This window comes from Momordica charantia, assembly GCF_013281855.1.
Source record: "Momordica charantia cultivar OHB3-1 chromosome 6 unlocalized genomic scaffold, Mcharantia_2.0 BLBB01000006.1, whole genome shotgun sequence".
Taxonomy (NCBI): domain Eukaryota; kingdom Viridiplantae; phylum Streptophyta; class Magnoliopsida; order Cucurbitales; family Cucurbitaceae; genus Momordica; species Momordica charantia.
This window is the reverse complement of record NW_028275164.1, coordinates 26,430,549-26,447,998: the sequence shown is the minus strand read 5'-3', so window position 1 is coordinate 26,447,998 and position 17,450 is coordinate 26,430,549. Positions and strand designations below refer to the sequence as shown.

At 33.6% G+C, this 17,450-nt stretch overlaps 3 protein-coding genes across 6 annotated transcripts; 2 read left to right on the top strand and 1 right to left on the bottom strand.

Annotated features, from left to right (window-relative positions):
- Positions 1-352: 352 nt before the first annotated feature.
- AMI1 (amidase 1) lies at positions 353-6,811 on the top strand. 4 transcript variants are annotated; one of them, XM_022301013.2, is made up of 10 exons: positions 353-497; positions 626-794; positions 1,977-2,129; positions 2,429-2,553; positions 2,647-2,772; positions 3,230-3,412; positions 4,018-4,165; positions 4,279-4,447; positions 4,868-5,002; positions 5,095-5,494. In XM_022301013.2, exons 2-10 carry the CDS (start codon positions 688-690, stop codon positions 5,227-5,229), a joined length of 1,281 nt encoding a protein of 426 aa, XP_022156705.1. In that variant the 5' UTR covers positions 353-497; positions 626-687; the 3' UTR covers positions 5,230-5,494. The 4 variants fall into 4 exon arrangements, 2 of the variants coding, with proteins under 2 accessions (XP_022156705.1, XP_022156710.1); XR_015791548.1 differs by lacking the exon at positions 353-497 and adding an exon at positions 6,674-6,811 and having other exon boundaries at positions 552-794; positions 5,095-5,323; XR_015791549.1 differs by lacking the exon at positions 353-497 and having other exon boundaries at positions 552-794; positions 5,095-5,323; positions 5,447-5,494.
- Positions 6,812-6,866: 55 nt separating this feature from the next.
- Positions 6,867-10,700, top strand: ASPGA1 (N-terminal nucleophile aminohydrolases (Ntn hydrolases) superfamily protein). Its single transcript, XM_022301025.2, has 4 exons — positions 6,867-7,035; positions 9,172-9,402; positions 9,498-9,584; positions 10,052-10,700. Exons 1-4 carry the CDS (start codon positions 6,874-6,876, stop codon positions 10,529-10,531), a joined length of 960 nt encoding a protein of 319 aa, XP_022156717.1. The 5' UTR covers positions 6,867-6,873; the 3' UTR covers positions 10,532-10,700.
- Positions 10,701-12,091: 1,391 nt separating this feature from the next.
- LOC111023012 (NAD(P)-binding Rossmann-fold superfamily protein) lies at positions 12,092-17,450 on the bottom strand. The gene is made up of 4 exons (XM_022300354.2): positions 17,234-17,450; positions 16,426-16,796; positions 14,144-14,502; positions 12,092-12,713 (listed from the first exon to the last, which is right to left on the bottom strand). Exons 1-4 carry the CDS (start codon positions 17,360-17,362, stop codon positions 12,691-12,693), a joined length of 882 nt encoding a protein of 293 aa, XP_022156046.1. The 5' UTR covers positions 17,363-17,450; the 3' UTR covers positions 12,092-12,690.

The following is a 17,450-nucleotide window of genomic DNA, read 5'->3' as shown; positions in this document are numbered from 1 at the left end:
TTGACCAAAATTGGTGAGTCCAAACAAGTCATCATCTTGAAGTAGTATGTCAAAGAGCCATCGTTAAGGAGTGCTTTTTAGTATGAGTTGGTGAAATAAAAACTACTCTATCAAGCAAGAAAGAAGCGGCTCTTCCCACGGTAAATCACTATATCAAGAATCAATATAAGATTTTATTTTGGTTCAATAAATCTACCTACAAGACTCACCTTTAACTTTCTCGATAGGTGTATTATTTTATATTTTTCCAAAGAGCATTCAGTCATTTCTTTTTTTCTCACCTATCATAGTGACTAAAATGACACGAAAAATCTATTAGAAGAGTCGGTGGTGGGTATTTATCGAATCTTCATTCAAACGACTCAAGAGAAGCAAAACGAAATAAAGTGAGAAGTCGGAAGGTAGATAAGGGGTCAGGTATATTCAATCATCGAGAAAAATAAAGGACCTGGCAAAAGTTTATGAGACGACGTGAATATGTACAGAGTTAACCACTGGTACGCTGACAACTCTGATCCATTCTTTAAGTCTTATCTTCTCTCTGCAGCATTGACGATTGATCCTTATTCTTCTCACATTGCCCTAACTTCCCCTTCCACTCTGCAATTTCCGACCATTGCATCAGTTTTTGCGGAGTCGAATTCTGATTATATTTGGAGAAGAACGAGGGCCATTTCAGGTTTGGCCATGGCCGTTCAGGATCATGGAGCTTTCGTGGAGAAATTCCTCCTGCAACCGAGCTCCCCCTCCGATGAACTTCCCTTAGCTGGCCTCACTTTCGCCGTCAAAGACATGTGAGTTTCTGATTTTTTACTCCTTTTGATTTGGTCTAAATGAAAGAATTTGTGACAAACTGTAGTGAAATCTGCAATATCTGTGAAGTATTCTTGATGATATCAAGTCCATATAGGTTGAATATATGTTTCTCTCCAAAATATGTATTCATGAAATGTATTGATTATTGTAAGGGTAAGGTTCAATTTTACTTGGGTACTAGGTGAGTTCTTAATTTCACTGAATTCAACTTGGAATTTTAATAAGTGACAAGATTAATATCTCCTCATAATAAATTGTCCTTGAACCAATCAATAAATGATACAAAATTTGATCAAGAAATATGAAAAAGTCCAAAACCAACCAATAAAGTACCCGAATCTAGCCACAAAGTAAAGCAAGTGATCCATGATGGCCACCTACCTGAGGAATTAGTAATTCCTTTGAGTTTTCCGTTACCAAATATTATAGGGTTAGACGGTTGTCCTGTGAGATTAGTCGAGATGCGCGATATCAAAAGAAAAAAAAAAAGTGACAAAGTGCTCAAACTTAACAATAAAATGTCCCAACCTAGCTAAAAGCATTCAACGCAACTAAATTTCCACAATAGTTTCGTCCGACCACAAAAGCACCCATATCTATCACAAGTTCTAAAAAAGGAAAAAGAAACTCAACTAGTTGAAAGTGTTAATTTTATTTTTACCACTTATTTGAGTTCAGTTTAATGAAAATTAGAACTTTAAGGTCTAATTCAATTCTAGGGTAGACATGAATTTTTCCGCCGTTGTAAGGTCTTATTTGAACTACACCTTTTTTTTTTTTTTTTTTTTTTTTTAATTTTATAACAGAGAATATAAGTAGTAAATTGAAGTTTAAAATTGTTATAAAACATAAGATTATTGTTTTTCATTTTCAAATTGCTACGATATATCAACACTTTTCTGTGATTAATCGACATATCTGTAAACTCTTGTCACCAATATTATCTGTAGATATTGATATTTTTGTTCTTACAAGCTATCAACCGTTGGGTTTCTATTGCAACGGCTGTTTGTGTGTGCAAGCCAAAGTTTAGTTCAATAGTATGATTCTTGGTTCTTTTTTATATAAATGGATGGTTCTTAAAATAAAAATGTGACAGTTTTTCTCCATGACATTGGGGAATTAATGTCAAACTTATTATTGTACTCTGAACCAAACAGATTTGATATGGATGGATATGTAACTGGCTTTGGAAATCCTGAATGGGCAAGGACTCATCCACCTGCCAATCAGACAGCCCCAACCGTGTCGACCATCCTAAGAGGAGGAGCCACATGCATTGGCAGGACTGTCATGGATGAAATGGCCTACAGGTACCTAGAAAACATTCCCTTTACTTTTTTTTCTTTCAGCTTTCATTTTGCCACAATGGATAACAAACAAACAAGGCATAAGCTGTGCAAATTTGGATATGGTGGGCAAGGTTTATTCCTTCAATTTCAAGCAGATAACTCTGCTTTCATATCGGTTAAAAACATGAATGTGAACCAATTAGATTCGTTCTGGTTTCTAATTTCTAAACCGAAAGCTTTCACCAAACGATTCATCCCAACAATGTAGGCTTTTGAATCTTTACATTAGCGGAGTGACTAGTTTGATAGTATTTTGGCAGTATAAATGGGGAAAACATTCATTATGGCACACCCCAAAACCCATATGCATTAGACCGGATACCTGGAGGATCTTCCAGTGGCTCTGCTGTTGCTGTTGGTGCAAAGCTTGTAGATTTCTCCTTAGGCAAGTTCTTAGTTCTAAGACGTTGAATAATTTGTGTGGTTCCATGACTTATACTTGGTAAAATGTTGTAAAAGACCGTACCTTGTTTTGTAGGAACTGATACTGGAGGTAGTATAAGAGTGCCTGCATCCTATTGTGGAATTCTCGGATTTCGGCCTTCACATGGGGCAGTCTCTACCTCTGGAGTAATACCTATGTCACAGAGCTTTGATACAGTAGGTAATATGTGATGTCTCATCTTATTGTCACTTTGTCTACTCAATATTCTTTGTAAAACTAAACTTGTTTATTAAGGCCGCCCTCTAGTGATTGTCATACAAAGTTGTTCTTTTTTATTAAAAAAGTGAAATGTCCTTTAACAAACATTTATGATTTTTTTTTTCAAAAGAATTTGAATTGTGGAAACACAACACTCTGTTATTGGCGTTATAATCACAACATCATTGTGATGGCCATGTTACTTGTGATTTTGCGTTTAAATGATTGATATGGAATTGATTGGTAGCAGAGGAATTGGTTGCTTATAGATTGAATAGAGTCCATATCTCAACAAAATGCTATCTTTCGGAACATTTTATAACTCTTTCTTTCAACATCAGCTTTGTATTGATGTTTCGTTAGCTATCCTCCATACTGAAAAAATGTACATTTCTTTGACACCAAATTATCATTTTAGGATGGTTTGCAAGGGATCTGGCTGTATTCAAACGAGTGGGTCGGTTGCTGCTGCAACAGTCGGAGGTTGAACTAATCAGGCCTACGCAGGTGCTCATTGCAGAAGATTGTTTCAAGCTCTCGAGCATTCCTAGTAAACGATTGACACAAGCTTTTGTTAATTCCGTAAAGAAGTTATTTGGTGGTAAGTCAACATCCAGTGTTAGTTTATTTGCACAGGATGTGGTCTTGATGAATGGATATTTAGTAAGGGTTCTGTTAAGCAATTGGACAAACTTCTTTTTCTATGAAGCACAAACAATCCTAAGAGAAAGTTACACAAGGCTGGTCTCTCAAAAAAAAAAAAAAAAAAAAAAGATAACTGCCTAAGCCTTTTAAATTCCTACCTAAGGACCCACTTTCCCTTTTAGATCATTCTCCCTCATAACTAACTTTCCTACATTATATCTTTTTTATTCCCTTGTACACCCATTCTCGCGTATGTGAAGTGAATTGGAGGACTTGTCCGCTGGGTTCATGAATGAGCCGAATTTAGTTCTCTTGAATTTAAGCTTCTCATTTGGTCTGGAGGGAATTCATCAGAGGATCTAGCTTCTACTTCAAAATGTCTGTCATTACTTAGACTAGCCTTTTCGGCACGTTCAACAAAATATGGATTCAGGTCCAGAGCTTTTAAATGGCATACTAGATTGATAGCAATATAGAAGAAAAAATATTTGAGTTCATTTATATTTTCTGATATGATTTTCCAACTGGGTTGGATACTACATATTGAGCCTTCAACTGCAGGCCATCTTATAAAGGAAATTAGCCTTGGGAATTATGTTGACGAAAGAGTTCCAAGTTTGAAGCATTTCATGATTGAAGAAAATGCAGCCCATAAGCATAGCATACCATCCTTGGCAGCCTTAGCAAGATCGATGCAGTTGCTTCAGAGGTTCTGATCTCACCATAAATTGTAACTCAAAATTTTGCTGAGCTGATTGACTGTGATATATTTGTGTTGAATGAACGAATGATCGCTCCACTCTTTTTCCTTCTCCTTCACAGGTATGAATTCAAAACCAATCACGAAGAATGGATTAGGACTTGCAATCCTCATTTTGGTCCGGGAATATCAGAACGAATATCAGATGCCATGAAGACAACAGATGAAAATACTGATTTGAGTCGCTCCATTAAAACCGAACTGCGGGAAGCTCTCGCTGCTCTTCTTGAAGTACTCTCTCTCGCTCTCTCACACACACACAATTTACTGAATTTTGAAAGCCATATAGTTGGAGCTTAAAATGTATGCATTTGGATGAAACTTCTCTTACTGTGCATAAAACGTCATTTTGATGAAAAAAGAGCCCAGTGACAAACAATGTCATTTAGGAGTCAAACTTGAATTACTTGTACAACTTAAAGCGTCCATCGTCTAACAATAATAATGAATTACACGAAACTTATTTCTTGTACTATTATGGCATATTGGAGTTTGTTTCTCAAGAAGTTTCGATGCCCTTGATTCTCCCTAGACTTGTAATTATCTCTCTGAATATAAATAATAGAATCGAGATTCAATCAACATTTTGTGGAATGTGGATCATCATGTTAAACAAATCTCGAGCTGCTAATGTGAATCATCTTATTTCAGGATTTTGGGGTCCTTGCTATTCCAACAGTCCCAGGCCCCCCTCCAAAACTAAACACCAACATATCGGAACTACACGATTTTCGTTCCAAGGCTTTCAGCTTGCTCTCCATTGCTGGAGTCTCTGGATTCTGCCAGGCTCTCTCTCTCTCTCCCCCTCCTTTCTTCTCTCTCTCTCTCTTAAAAGTTAAAACAACCATTTTGATGTTTTTCTTCCACAAAATCTGCAGGTTAACATCCCTCTAGGCTTGTACAATGGTCTTCCTGTATCAATATCTTTGCTGGCAAAACATGGTGCAGATGGGTTTTTGCTCAATGTTGTTGAGACTATTTACAACACTCTAAAAGAAGAGGTTAGCTGCTAAGAAAGACAAAAGGAGGCTAAAAAAAAACTACCTTGATGTCTACAAAATGCTGTCCTTTTTTCAGGTTGAAAGAACAGGAACACGTGAAAAGCAGGTACTTTACCATCTACTCAAAGCATATTGACATGTTTTCCTTTTTCTAGCAATAAATAAATTTTTAAGTTTATTGCTCCATGAGTTATTCGATCTTCCATTGTCACATGTATCCTCTGTATAGTTGTTGATGATGAAGATCCTGATGACGATATTTCATTGCTTTCTCGTATTTTGTTTCTAACGTTTTGAACTTCACTTGAAGAGTTAGACCTCGATATTTCTAGAAATCTTGGTGAGAAAATGTTTACTAACTAATAATTTGGGAAATCAGGAAAATCATAGAAGTTGATGAAAATATATTTAAATTAGTAAATGAAATCTAATTGTACCAATCTATAGTTAAGTTATAGATTATAAAAATTATGTTGAGACATTCCATCAATATTATGATGATATTTTGAAATAAATAAATAATCATGGCCTCTTTTGCCTAAAAATGTATGAATAATCAACATTAATATATATATATTAAAAAAAAATCCTATGGTGTAGGTTCAATTTATTAAGTATCAGTAACTTTCTCCAAATATATAATCACCAACTTCAGCAAATCAGTATTAGTCATAAAGGAGGCATCAATCTTCATCACGTTTGAATTGTAATATTAAAAAAATGAAAATAAAATATTGTAAGAAGATAAAATAAAAATAAAAATTTATATTTAGTCCATAAACTTTGATTTTTGAAAAGTTACTATTTAGGGTTTGCACTTTTTATGGCCTATTGTTATGCTAGATGTATAAATTTTTAATTTTGTGCCTAATGAATATTCTCTATTAGTTTTTTTTAGTACGGCGAAAACATCGAGGAAAATGGTAATTGCATTTACAACTAAGCTATGTTTATGTTGTTCCACGCCGTTAGTTTAGCACGTCCAAAATCCGCTTACCACGAAAAAAAATCCTCAAATATTACATGGTCAACATGTCATGTAAATGTTAAATGAATTAAACATAGAGACATAATAAATCTAAAATGGAAGGATTTTTAAATGTTAAATGAATAAATGATAGAGGCATAATAGATCTAAAATTGAAAGATCAAGTAAAGATCTTTAATCTAACTAGATATATTCTTAAAGTTCAAAGATTAATTATAAACATTATATTATAAGCCAAACTTGTAAAGTTTAAGATAAACATAACTCAATGATTTAAGAAATCTTATTCTTATTCATTTCTTGGACATTGGAGATTCAATTTATCAATATATACCTTAGCAAGATAGAACTATGTTTAAATTGGTTGAGGAATTTAAAAATTTTTTTTAGTACAATAAATTCCCTTGATAAACCAATCCCTAACATTTTGTAGTATTTCAATGATAAACAAAATAATATCCTGTCCAGTTTCCAATACATCGAACACAGCGATCTTCTCAATCTGCACGTCACTCGTCAATGATCAAACGGCTCGCGCACGTCAATGGTGGAACCGTTGCACCAACTCCGCTCTTCAAACCATCAATAAATGTACCGTAATCATTCTTCTCCATCAACCCTTCGCCGGCGAATGATCTGCAGTTCAATCCGTTGGGTGGGGGAGGAAAATGGGGTGGGCAATAGCTCTCCACGGCGGCGCCGGGGACATCCCACTCACCTTGCCGCCGGACCGCCGCCACCCGCGCGAGGAAGCCCTCCGCCACTGCCTCAGTGTAGGCGTTGAAGCTCTCAAAGCCCACAAACCTCCGTTGGATGTTGTTGAACTTGTGGTGAGCAATATGGACTTCCTTTTTCTTTCTATTTTTTGTTTTGTTTTGTTTTTAATTTCAAGATTAATATGAAATGATTTAGTCCTATTGTCTAAGGTTTGTGAGGAAGATTTAGTCGCTTAATTTAAAATTTGTAATGAATTTGTGCTTGCCTTAAAATTTGAGATAAGGTGTAATCAAGGTTTCTTACTCACTGATACCAAATATATGTCCAAGGACTAAATGGTTATACATTGAAAATCGATATTTCACATTGACTAGATTCTTCTTGACAGGTACTAACAAGATGAGAATCGAACTATTAGATTCTTCTTGACAGGTACTAACAAGATGAGAATCGAACTATTGGTTTTTGAGATGGTAATATATGACTTATCTACTAAGCTATGCTCGGATGAGTACTGGTTTTAAACTACAAGACTAGATAGTAAAGTTTAGGGACTAGATGAATAAGGATCAAATGTGGCTTTTAACTTTTTTAGTTTTTTCCTTTCTTTCTAATCTTTTTCTTTCCTCCATGTTCTTTCTTTTCTCAATTTCCTGTTTTGCCTTTTTTCTACTTGCTGAAACTCGGCTGATGAAGGTCATTCTTTTCTGTAAATCTGGAGATTGTATTTACTTTTCAATTTGGTTCATTTTAGTATTTGCTTGTGATTTCCCTTTAAACATAGCAGTGAGCAAGTACTAGCTTTTGGGGTTTGGGGTTTGGTATTATATTATTTTTGACGTTGCCTTTCTGAACAAACAAGTTGTTTTAGCTCATTCACTAATGGCTGTTTAGTGTGGAAATGGATTGTTGATGGGAAATCAGAGAAATTACAAATGTCAAAATCTTATGGGATGTTTGGTCACAGTTTAACGAGTTCGGATTTACGAAATCTGCAGTTGGAAGGAATAAGTTATAGAAATTTGGGTTGTGTAACTTATGCAACCCCTTCAACAGGGGCAAAAGGATTCTTTCGCGCCATCTCTATAGTTCATTATAAAATCTTTGATTGGAAAGAAACATGGAACTTTTAATGAAGGAAACTCATATGCACAACTTTTTTCTTTTTGTGTAGCTCTAACATGGTGTAAATTTAACCCACCTTTCAATTTTTGTTTAGTTGAACTATTCCCCAAATTGAAGGGTTTTTTGTGATCTTTCACCTTTCAATTTTTGTTTAGTTGAACTATTCCCCAAATTGAAGGGTTTTTTGTGATCTTTCATTGTCTGAGCCCGAGGCTTGACTTTTACAACTCCATGTTGTAATTTCAGACCATCTGTAGAGTGGTCGGTATTTTCTATAAACAAAAAATAGCAGGAAGTTGTAAAATGTGAGTTCCATAAGTTTTGGCCTACGTAATTTGGATTTTTGTATTATATAGTCCACAAGATTAGCAAACCCATAGCCTATGGCGCTATATTATGTAAACCCATATCCTAAACAACTTGGCTTCTTACTTTCAAGTTACACAAATCTAACTCATGAATCAAACGTCTCATACCGATTATTAACTCATTCAATGATCTAGATTATCTGAAATAGGGAGAACACCTCCTGTTTCAATGACCTTTATTTTCAAGTCTAACTATTCTTTCCAACACAATCCGTGGCCACCATGACGAAAGCTTAGTTTAGTGGTATGTGGGGTTAGCAAATCCACAGCCTTGATAGGTTAAACCTTCTCCTGTTTCGTTTGTTCACTTTTACTTTCAAGTGTGACCAGTGGAGTCAGCGCATTTTTAATAGATCTCTCCTCTGATCGGTTTATAGAATCAATTATTTTTTTGGCTATTTCTTGGTGTAAATGTTCTCTCATTTTTCACAACTATAACTTTTCCTCTCTCATGTTCAGCTGGAAAAGCTTTCTGTAATACCTTTTAGGAGCACTTTTGTAATTTCATGTAATCCCTTTTAGAGACACTTTTGTAATTTCATATCATCAATGAAATTGTTCCTTTCTCTGAAAAAACCTTCAAAGCGCGACCCTTTTCTTTGTATACAATGCTTGGTTACCTCAATTAATGGTTGCCGCCTTATTTAACGTCGTATAAGTATTGTTTCATAGATTATTTTGACTTGATAATCATGTTATGATTATGCATCACACTTTCCTTGGTTAGATGGTTAGTCTGAATTCGTCCTCCTACAGGTTCGAGAGCTCGAAAACAATCCACATTTCAATGCAGGTAGGGGCTCTGTCCTAACAACCAATGGCACCGTTGAAATGGAAGCAAGCATCATGGATAGTACGAAGAGATGCGGAGCCGTTTCTGGGCTGACCACTGTTGTTAATGCCATATCTTTAGCAAGACTTGTAATGGAGAAGACTCCTCATATATATCTGGGATTTGATGGAGCCGAGGCTTTTGCAAGGGAACAAGTTAGAAATTTCAATCTAAATAGATAGCTAGTGTTTCGTGGCTGTTCAATTTGCACTGATTTCTTATGTGGTCAATTTTCTTGAAATTTGTCAAGGGAGTGGAGACCACTGATTCAAGCCACTTTATCACCCCAGAGAACATTGAAAGGCTAAAACAAGCTAAAGAGGCAAACAGAGTGCAGGTTTGTTGCTTTTCTTTTAACCCAAACATGGATTTTAACTGGTGGTTTGTTTTTTTTTTTTGTTTTCCCTTTCCTGAAGCATCAGATTAGACATCTAATAGGCTAGATAAAGTCATATTATGGAGTTTCCAGTAGTTTTTGTTGGTTAAAGTGTCAATTTAGTCCTCAAAATTAGTTTGAATTTGATCCTTGAGGTCTTAAAAGTTTCAATTTTATTACTATTATTGCATACATGACATTTTCTATTTACGTAGTAATGACTAATGAGCGGGTGTTTCTATTTGACTAATTATGTTGACTGATTATTAAAGTTCGGAGCTAAGTAAGAAATAGGAGAAACGGGTAGGTTTTCAGGTGGGTTAAAAGCGGTGTAGGGATGATTTGTGATGTTTAACCCAACTATAGGAACCAAATTGGTAATTATTTATTTTTCCCTGTATATTAAAAGCTGTTCTGAACCCTTATAGATTGATTATACACAACCAATTCCACAAGCCCCAGCAGAAGAAACTGAGATTCCGAACGGTGACAGTCAACTTGGAACTGTTGGATGTGTGGCTGTTGATAACCATGGGAATTTAGCTGCTGCAACTTCAACCGGGGGATTAGTGAACAAAATGGTCGGTAGGATCGGCGACACTCCGGTAATAGGGGCCGGGACGTATGCTAACAATCTCTGTGCAGTTTCTGCAACCGGCAAAGGCGAAGCCATCATACGCGGTACTGTGGCAAGGGATGTGGCAGCTCTGATGGAGTTCAAGGGTCTATCTCTCAAAGAAGCAGCAGCCTATGCTGTTGAAACTGTTCCTAGAGGCAATGTCGGCCTGGTCGCCGTATCCGCCTCCGGTGAAGTCACCATGCCTTTCAATACGACTGGAATGTTTCGAGCTTGTGCGACCGAAGATGGTTATTCGGAGATTGCAATATGGCCTTCCAAACATGACTGAATGAACAATGTTACTGCAAAGCCAGTGCTGCAAGTTTTTGTTCTTCTTTCAGTCATCAAAAAAAATCTCTGTAACCTGAAACTTTGATGTCTGCTGTGTTTAAATGGATTTGGTGTCTCTCTGTATCTCTGTTGTTCTTTCTTAATAATAAGAGTAAGCTTCCAACTGACATCTTTCATTCCATGTTCTTTGGTTTGATTTTAATAGCTACGTACCCGTTGGTACAAGATGCAGTCACGGTAGAATATTATTTATCTTTATCCAGAGCTCATTTGATAACGTTATACTTCTTGTTCTTAGTTTTCGAGGGTTTTTTTTTCCTGTCCTTTTTTATTGTAACAAATTTGGGATATATGAAAAATTGAAACTTTGTTTTCTATTTCTCAGAAAAATTTCCAAAATTGTTTACAAATTTTAGAAATAATAAAATTCATTGGGAGCTTACCAATCAAATCTTTATCGAAATTTTAAATTTACAATGCATGCTGCTTAGGATAAATAATCAATAATTAATAAACAGTTAAATAACTTGATCTCTGTACTTTTGGTGTAGTCTGTATATTTTCAAATTAGTAACAACATTTTTCAAAATAGAGACTAAAACGTTATAAATTGTAAATTACAAAAACTAAATTGTCATCTATTAAAGTTTGGAACTAATTTTTTTACAAATTAAAAAATATATGGACTAAATCATTACAGATTAAATTTATCAAAAATATTTTTTAACTTTTGTATACAACTCTAGAAACAATTTTTTTTTTCTGGTTCCCGTTTTCAATCAATTTTTCGAAAATAGGAAAAAACAATTAGACCAAAAAAACGACAAATAATGTATAAATTGATATAATTTCAAAAAGTATGTAGTGACTATCCAATTTAAAATTCGGGTTTAAAGTTCCGCCAACTTATATATTCTATAATTTTTCCTTTTTTAAAAATTGACATATTTGTATAAAAAATTTGTAAAATTTTTTTAATTGAATAGGAAAATCACAAAAAATAAAATAAAATAAAAGTATAGGCCGAGCTGGAAAAATCTCACAAATCATGGAAAAAGAAAATAAAGATGTACAAGTAATGTGTGAACAGTAGACAGTTAATTAATACTAATACATATTTGTACCCCTGCGTGTAGACAAACTAGTCCCTAAACATAACATCAATTACATCTAACCAAGTTAAAAGAAAACCACACATTTAAAAAAAAGTATCAATCAAAGTGAAAATAAAATATGTTGACCAATCTAATCGCCACTAAAAATTAACGAAAAATCGACATATCACACGTTTGGTAAGGTTCTCAATCCTTATTTCTCATTTCAAAGAAATTTAAGCATTTTACAACAAATTCTCGTTACAAAAAAATTTAAGCATTTTACAACTAAGTAGGATTGTAAAACAAAAATGTTACCAAAAAAATCTTTGACACCAACTGTCATCATCATTCTTTGAAAAATACGAAAAAATTAATCTTTAACGGCTCTCCTCCTCTTGTCTCGATCCAACCAACCAGCATCGATCTTCTCCTCGCACAACACATCATTTTTTAAAAAAAGTAAAAAAGAAATTCTTTTTTACATCTCTACCTAGGTCATAAAAAAATTTAACAAACGAGATGGTCTACCTAAATACAATGCCAAAAAACCCACACGTCCCAAATAATTTATTGTGAACACTGTTTGGTCACGTTTCTATTTTTTTTTTCATTTTCAACTTTTTTTTAAGAAATCTAAATATTTTACCACTAACTTTCGCTAACTTTCTTTCTTATTTCTCCTCTTTTCAGAAGATTCTTTCTCACAATTATAAGAACCACAGAAACAAATTTCTCTTTTATTATTTCCATTTTCAATTTGTTCCAAAACATAAACAAAAAATTATATGAATTCGATTGAAAGTATGAAATACATCTTTCTTCAAATTTACCAAAACAAACCGGAATAAATTTAGAAGCCACTCAACTATATTTTTTATTTGATGGATTCACATATAGACACAGTTCCACCACATTAGAGAAAGATGCAAGCACACATATATAGCACTTTTTTCCCCCTAAAGAGAGAATTATAAACAAGAACACCATTTTTTTTAAAATAATTTTTTGAAGAACACAGCCAGCCTGCCGTTCTAGGAAGAAGATTCAACACACATTATAATTACCCATTCACAATAGTCCCACCTGCATATTCACACACAAATTAAATCATATTCAAGAAATGAAGGCATCATCAAATGATTAAAAAAACTAGATCTATTTATTAATAATTTATTTTTTTAACCTTATTTCTTATTAAACTTGCTTTAAAAAAATTAAACAAATCTTTTTGTTTTTTAAAATCCCAACAAATGAATTTTTGCGAGTATATATATATATATATTAAAAGAAACCTAGAAGAGCCTAAAATCTCTGTTTTATTTTAACCTTTCCAAGAAATACATTTTAAGTTCTTGGACAAATAATATAAAAGCAAAAACCAATTAAGGAGACTACGTACACTAAATAATAATTAAAAAAATAAGTATGAAAATCATTCAATAACATAAAAATAATTTTAAATACGTTTCAAACTAAATATTATTATTAGGGATTTAGTCCTAATATTAAAGTATTTTTTTCAAATTAGTTTTTATTATTTAAAAATATCAATTTAATCTCTTTATATTTTAAGATTTTCTAATTTACACTAAAAAAATGTTAAAATTTGAGTCACGTGACATAATACTAACTAAATTTGGTAAAAAGAAAAAAGATAAGGAGAAAAGAAATTATCTACTTAAAAATTTAGAATAGAGATTAAAAATTAAATAATAGGTTGTGTAATCTCATGATAAACCAATTTCAATATTAACCGGTGTAAATATGTGTGATCTATCATGGCGGTGTAAATATGTGTGATCTATCATGGTTAAACAAAATGTATCATGGTTAAACAAAATGTATCATGGTTAAACAAAATGTAAATCTTTCAAAAGCTAGCATAGTTTAACGGTAATTGACATATATCTCTAATCAAGAGGTTGTGAGTTCGAATCCCACCCCATTTGAACTAAAATATATCTCTAACTAAGAGGTTGTGGGATTGTCCCACCCACGTGTTGAACTAAAAAAATAGGAAATCATTCTAGAACATATAAGAAAACAAAGTCCTCCAGCTTTTCATACTTTTGGAGAACTTCCAGCTATCAAGGCATTAAAATTACCTTCTGGGGAGGTCCGTTTGATATCCAAAAATTGCATGATTCAAATAATCTATCATGATTGATTAGAATCATGATAAGTATATTTATGTACATATCTTATTATAATTTATAATAATTATATACACTATACTCATCGTGGCTAGTGGCTTATTCATTGTTACCTATTCCATTAGGAACACTATATTAATTAAAACTTTTTAAATAGTCTAAGACTAAGTTAAAAGAAGTAATATTACCTAAAAAAAATAAAAAGAAGTATATAAATATAAAAGTTTATGGAATAAAATTTCTTATATTAAAACTATTTAAATAATCTAGATTAAATTAAAAAAATATATAAATATAAAAATTTATGGAGTAAAATAAAGTTAAAAAATTTATGTTTTGTTGGTTTGCATGGAAACTTACCGTTGGGATGGAGGATTTGACCAGTGAAGTAGGAAGAACAGTGGTTGCAGGCCAAGAACACATACGATGGAGCAACCTCCACGGGCTGCCCAGCTCGTTTCATCGGAACATGAGACCCGAACCTTCTGACTTCTTCTTCATCGACCGATGCCGGGATCAATGGCGTCCATATCGGACCTGGTGCAACTCCATTCACTCGTATCCCTCTACTCACTAGCTCAAGGGCCAGACCTCTGGTGAAGGCAACGATCGCGCCTTTTGTCGCTGTGTAGTCGAGGAGCTGTGGGCTGCCCTTGTAGGCGACTACCGATGTTGTGTTGATGATCGAGCTGCCTTCCTTCATGTGCTTCAGCGCGTGCCTAATATTGTATTGTCACATATGGATCATCGTTCCGGGGCGGGGGCCCGCCCGATTCGACCGACTTTTGGATAACAAGAAGGCGAGCTGATATGCTTTGATCTAGGAAAAAGCCCAGTCAGCCACTAACTCGGTGACTTCATATTCATCATTTTAGAAAGCGGCGCCGAACACCGAAAGTGAAGTTGCTCCTACCTACAGGAGCATCCGCCCCCTCGAGCTCCCGAAAAAGACATTATATGGACTGGATTAAAAGGGTCAGTCATCCTAAAATTAGGATTCATTTCTTGTCGCAAATATTCACTTGTAGCCATGCCATATCTCAATGGACTGGCGTAATTTTTGTATTGTCACGTATGGATCATTTACTACGATACGTTTGATTGTAATTTCAAAACAAGAGATTCTATTGCTGGTTTGATTGTAATTTGAAATTTGAAAACAATCGGTGTCTAATATTGTTATAAACTAATAGATCATTCACTACGACACATTTTTTAATTTAAAATTTGAAAACAACCGGTGTCTAATATTGTTATAAACTAATAGATCATTCACTACGACACATTTTTGTAATTTGAAATTTGAAAACAACCGGTGTCTAATATTGTTATAAACTAATAGATCATTCACTACGACAGATTTGATTTGATAGAGAAGTTCATTCTTTCCATGGGATTCCATCCTGTGAAGATCCACCTAAATGAGACTGAAAATCTCCATTTAAATTCTGTGGAAAAATATTTTTTCTCTGTGACGGGTGGGAAATGCATCTCCATCCCCGTTCCCGTCGATACCCATTGCCCGTCCTGCCCCGCACTTTTTTAAAATATGCATATACTAAAATAATCTTTTTATTATTTCTATACTTAGATAGATACTAAAAAGATTATATCTCAAATACGTAGATCACGTAAATAAAATATTTATTATTGAAAATTAATTAATTAATTATAAATTTCCTTGGAAAAAATGTTGAGAAATAATTTTAGAAGTAAAAAGAATAAAGGGATGAATTTCTCGTGGGGATAAATGGTGGGAGGGATGGGGACGCCGCCGGGCCCATGAACATACCTAGCTTTTGCTGATTATAATTTGAAAATTATTAAAGATCCAATGAAAAGTTTACTGTCCGTGGTTTCAGATGAGTATTTAGTAACATATTTTAGAAATTAAATTTCAACTTTAAAAATTAATATAATTCTAATTTAATCTAAAATAAAATTAATCAATTAGGTGTCTAGTAACATAATTTAGAAACTGAATTTCAATATAATTCTAATTTAATCTAAAATAAAATTAACCAATTAGGTTTCTAGTAACATATTTTAGAAATTGAATTTCTATTTTAAAAATTAATATAATTCTAATTTAATCTAAAATATAATTGATTAATTAATATATATGTTATAAATTTTGTATAACAATTATTTTACCTATTATAAAATTTATAAAATTTTGTATTTCATCTTTTACTCATATTATTTTAATTTTAGTAAAAAATAAAATGAGTTTATAACTCTGAAACTATATTTTTCAAAGTTTTTATCTAATTATTAGATTTTAAAAAAAATTAATTTCTACAATCACAAGTTGTCTTACTCTTTCTTGTTCCCTATCTAGCTAGATATGATGTACATTTTTATTATGGGATTTTAGATTATTTTATTTAACTATTCTATAGTCTATATTATATTTAAGTCTTATGATATTTTTTGAACATCAAGAGATACTATTGAGTTTTTATTATTGTCACAACTAATATTCGTGTACCATTCTATTAATCTAATCTATTAGGTTCTGTAGGAAGCGGCTATGTAAATATACGTGTTCAAAGTAAATAATTATTTTTAAATATTAAGTAACCAAGCTATAAATAAAGCAGAAAATTTATAGACTAAAGTATTAAAGCTTGAAATGCTACCTGGCCATGAAGAACTGTGAGAATATGTTGGTTCTAAAAACTCTCTCAAGCCTCTGCTCATCAATCTCCTCCACCGACTCCGCCTTGTGCGGCTCTGCAGCGGTGTTTACCAAAATATCAATCCGGCCGTAAGCGGCCACCACCTCCTCCACCCTCCTCCTGCAATTATCGTCGAACCCCAGATCGACGGCAATCGCAATCGGCCGCTTGGCGTTGGCGGCCTGAGACTCCAGCAGCATCTGAAGCATATCTTGAGCATCTTTCTCCTCCTCTTTCTTCACGTAGGTGAATGCCACAGTGGCGCCCTCGAGTGCGAAGCAGTGGCACACGGCTCGCCCGATCCCCGAGTCGCCACCTGTCACCAATGCCACCTTGTCGAGAAACAAGGTTTTAAATATGGCATCGATGTCAAATAGAATTTTTAAATAATTTGTAACGAATATTCCATTAACAAGTGATTGCAAAAACAAAATCGTATTCAATTAACAAGTAAGTATTTTAAACTTTTAAATAGATTAACAATCTTGCAAAAACAAAATTTTCAATTAACATAATTATTTTACAATTTTTAATCTTTTAAATAAATTAAAAATTATTAATATTTCCATATTAGTGATGTTATGTTGGATATTATTTTGACTTTTTTTTTATATATTTTATCGATTTTTTATTTACGATATTAAAAAATATCGATTCATCCTTATGTCGGTGTCGAACTCACGAACACATGAAAATATAGACACCGATTCACCCTATCGATATCATAAACATATAAAAATGTAGACATGTATCAATGAAAATTTAATACCTTGCCGAGAAGCTTATTTGAGGGCTTGTATTGAAAGCTTGAGAACTGAGGAGGTGGGTCCATGATGTACTCTTTCCCCGGCTGCGTTGGTTGCTTTTGAGGAGCAAACTTTTGACCTTCGGTAGCCATTGGAAGCAATCACTGAAAACAACTCGAGCTTTAGATTTGCACAGAGAGAGTAAAAATGGAAGATAATGGAGATTTTTGGATGAGGATA

Bases quoted from the DNA above. Each gene is read 5' to 3' on its own strand.
- LOC111023012 (XM_022300354.2), bottom strand. From the start codon at position 17,362: ATGGCTACCGAAGGTCAAAAGTTTGCTCCTCAAAAGCAACCAACGCAG. The intron at 16,797-17,233 runs GTATTAAATTTT...TTTCTCGACAAG, and splicing joins CAAATAAGCTTCTCGGCAAG to GTGGCATTGGTGACAGGTGG. The intron at 14,503-16,425 runs GTAGCATTTCAA...ATACAATATTAG, and splicing joins TCACAGTTCTTCATGGCCAG to GCACGCGCTGAAGCACATGA.
- AMI1 (XM_022301013.2), top strand. From the start codon at position 688: ATGGCCGTTCAGGATCATGGAGCTTTCGTGGAGAAATTCCTCCTGCAA. The intron at 2,130-2,428 runs GTACCTAGAAAA...GTATTTTGGCAG, and splicing joins ATGGATGAAATGGCCTACAG to TATAAATGGGGAAAACATTC. The intron at 3,413-4,017 runs GTAAGTCAACAT...CTTCAACTGCAG, and splicing joins CGTAAAGAAGTTATTTGGTG to GCCATCTTATAAAGGAAATT.
- ASPGA1 (XM_022301025.2), top strand. From the start codon at position 6,874: ATGGGGTGGGCAATAGCTCTCCACGGCGGCGCCGGGGACATCCCACTC. The intron at 9,403-9,497 runs GTTAGAAATTTC...AAATTTGTCAAG, and splicing joins AGGCTTTTGCAAGGGAACAA to GGAGTGGAGACCACTGATTC. The intron at 9,585-10,051 runs GTTTGTTGCTTT...GAACCCTTATAG, and splicing joins AAGAGGCAAACAGAGTGCAG to ATTGATTATACACAACCAAT.